Source organism: Cryptomeria japonica, chromosome 10 (assembly GCF_030272615.1).
Source record: "Cryptomeria japonica chromosome 10, Sugi_1.0, whole genome shotgun sequence".
Lineage (NCBI taxonomy): Eukaryota > Viridiplantae > Streptophyta > Pinopsida > Cupressales > Cupressaceae > Cryptomeria > Cryptomeria japonica.
Genome location: NC_081414.1, coordinates 815,114,440 through 815,117,758, shown reverse-complemented (window position 1 = coordinate 815,117,758; position 3,319 = coordinate 815,114,440). Strand labels below are relative to the sequence as shown.

The window sequence follows — 3,319 nt, the reverse complement described above, 5'->3', positions numbered from 1 at the left end:
CCCCTAACAAAAGATGCCTCATTAAATCACAGTTGGATTTAATGAGGTGTGATGTGTTACTTTTGCAAGAAACTAAGCTAAGTTGTCAAGGTGCTGACTTTTTGTTTTCCAAATGGAAGCCTTGGAATTTTTGTGTATCCCCCTCGGTGGGGGCATCTAGGGGTTTGGCTTTCCTTTGGAATGATATGTCTATTGATTTGAAATTAGTTGTTTCTGCTCCCTTCTAGATGCTGGCCTTGGTTAGAAGTCATGTTTCAAATGTAAAACTCTAGTTGTTCAATGTATATGGACCGATGTCAATTGGGGGTAAGAAAGCCCTTTGGGATTATTTATCCCTCACCCCTTCCCCCCTTCATGGAAAATTTGTGGTTTTTGGAGGAGACTTTAATGCCATTTCTTCTGACGATGAGAAGTGTGGAGGGATTTTTCCTAATAAGCATATCTTGGAGGACTTCTCTGCTTTTATTCTAAATAATGACCTGGTGGATTGCAAAACCTTGAATGGGTCATTTACTTGGACAAATAGGAGAAAATATTTCTCGCAGATTGCTGAGAGACTTGACCATTTTCTGATTTCTGACAATTGGATTTCCTCTGATGTGGATGTTGTGGCCACAATCTTGCCTTATGCTAGTTCAGATCATTTCCCAGTTGTGTTATCAATCTTCGATGATAGAGCTCTTGGCCATTCTTCTTTTAAGTTTGAACCAATGTGGTTTCGGGATCCATCCTTTCCTTTTCTTTTACAATCTTGGTGGTCTTTGGCTCCTTTTGTTCAAGGTACTAGGATGTTTCGGTTTGTTAACAAACTCTCTTACCTTAAGCAAGAAATTAAGAAATGGAATGTACTACATTTCAAAAATATTTTTACTGAAAAGATTAAGATCCAGGAAGAACTTGAAGCCCTTAATGCTAGGGTTATGAATTTTGGCATGGATTCTGCTACTTTTCAAAGGGACAAATCTTTGAATTCTCATCTAGAGGAGATTCTCTCAAGGGAAGAAATCTATTGGCATTAAAAATCTAGATATTTATGGTTGTGTGATGGTGATCAAAATACTAAGTTCTTCCACACCTCAGCCAAGTTGAAAAGACAACGTTGTAGGATCTCTTGTATTCAAAGCTCTGATGGGGTTGTTTTTACTGAAGAGTCAGAGATCACTGTTGAGGGTGTCCGGTTTTTCAAGTCTTTGCTTTCAGAAGAGTCATATGTTTTTAATGATAATTTTTCTTCTTCGATTCCTCAGCTGATAATTGATGAGGATAATGCAATGCTAATGGCTCCTTTTTTTATTCTAGAAGTAAAAGATGTTGTCTTCTCAATGTCCCCTAATAAGGCCCCTGGTCCAAATGGCTTTACTACTCTGTTCTTTCAAAAATGCTGGTCATTTCTTGGGGAGGATCTTCATCTTCTTTTAGAAGAGGCTAGGTGCAATAGGTCTATGTTAAGAGAGCTCAATACAACTTTGATTGTCCTCATTCCGAAAAGTGAGAATCCCAAAACTTTTGTGGATTTTCGTCCAATTTCTCTATGCAACACATTATACAAAATTATTACTAAGGCTATTTTTTTAAGGCTTGCTAAGCTCATTCCTAGAATTGCCTCAGGTGAACAGGGGGGTTTTGTCCCTGGTAGGGAAACAACAGAGGGGGCCATTGTGGCCCATGAGATTCTGCATTCTATCTCTCAGTTGTCTATTTTGGACATGATTTTAAAGTTGGATATGATGAAGGTTTATGACAGGGTAAGTTGGCAGGAGATCTTGTGTGTGCTCAAGAAATTTGGGTTTGGAATTAAATAGGTCAAATGGATTCAGGCATGTATTAGCACGGCTAGGTTCTTAGTAATTTTGAATGGTTCTCCATGTGGTTTTTTTGGCTCATCTAGAGGACTCGGGAAAGGGGATCCATTGTCACCCTTCTTGTTTATTATTCTAGCTAAAGCTTTTAGTAGAGCTATCTGATGTGCCAGGGAGAGTGGCTCATGGAAGGGGATTTCTGTCCCTCATATGTATACGAGTCATACTCATTGCTTAATTATGGATGACACATTGATGTGTGGCAAAGCTACCATGGGGAAAGCTTGGCTCATTAACATGATCATTATGGTTTATTCTTTGTTCTCTGGATAGAAGGTTAATCAGGCTAAATCAAAATTTTTCTTTCTTAATGTTTCCCCTCTGGTGCAGTCCAGATTGTCTTGTTTTTGGGGCTTCTCTGTTGGCCAGTTTCCTTGCAAGTATTTAGGGCTTCCATTTTTTACTGGCTTAGAGAAGCATAATTTTTGGGAACGAATCTCAGGGGCTATTTCTTCAAGAATTCTTCCTTGGTCTCACAAGTGGTTAACTTTTTCTGGAAAAATTGTGCTTATTAGAGTTGTTCTAAATGCAGTTCCTATATATCTATTATCTGTTTTAAAGGCTTCTAATAAGTCTATGGTTTCTCTACGTTTAGTTTTAAGGTCTTTTTTATGGAATGATAATGTTAATAAGAAATGTAGGATCCCTTTGTTGGCATGGGATAGGGTTTGTGCTCATAGGGACAAAGGAGGTGCAAGGGTTAAGGATCTTGGTAAGCAGAATTTGGCTCTTGGTGCTAAATTAGTTTGAAAACTTTATAAGCAGCCCGCCTCTAAGTGGGAATCTATTTTGTCTGCAAAGTACCTGAATAATTGTTCTAGGGAGGCTATGTTTATTTCTTCTTCACTTCCTAAATGGTCTGTAATTTGGAATTTCATGGTTGAGTGTAGATCTGTCATTTTTCCAGGATTGTCCTGGCTTATTCATAATGGTCGTAAGGCTAGGTTTTGGGATGAAGTATGGAATGGCTTCCCTGCACTCTCTAGCCTTAGGGATTGGTCGCCTCTTATATCCATCCTTAAATCTTTTTAGGAGATTTTTGTGGCTGATTACTTTTTTGTGGATTCCTTGGGCCTCTTGCCTGTGGCAAGATGGAAATCAATTGATTCTCTTCTGTTGGGTCAAGATATTAATTCTGTGTTTTGTATGTGGATGAGCTTAAGAAACACCCATTACTCTTCTCTGAGAAGGATGATGAACTTATTTGGACTTATTCAAAATCAGGGGAGTACTCGATCAAAGAAGGATACAATTATTTGTCTTTAGATATTAAGAGGGATGATTTTCCATTTAAGTTATTTTGGCATGCTACCTGTTTGCCCAAAGCAGGGGCGTTTGCTTGGCTGGTTATTCAGGATAGAATTCTTACTGGAATGAGATTGGATAGATTGGGTATCATTGTGGTTTTCCCTTGTGTCATGTGTGGTTGGTCCCTTGAATCAGTCGATCATCTCTTCCTT

At 38.6% G+C, this 3,319-nt stretch overlaps 1 protein-coding gene across 1 annotated transcript; it reads left to right on the top strand.

Annotated features, from left to right (window-relative positions):
* The first annotated feature begins 293 nt into the window (after positions 1–293).
* Positions 294–2,609, top strand: LOC131859306 (uncharacterized). The gene is made up of 3 exons (XM_059212901.1): positions 294–780; positions 1,150–1,745; positions 2,133–2,609. The coding sequence occupies exons 1-3, from the start codon at positions 294–296 to the stop codon at positions 2,607–2,609; spliced, it is 1,560 nt and encodes a 519-aa protein (XP_059068884.1).
* The last annotated feature ends 710 nt before the right edge of the window (positions 2,610–3,319 follow it).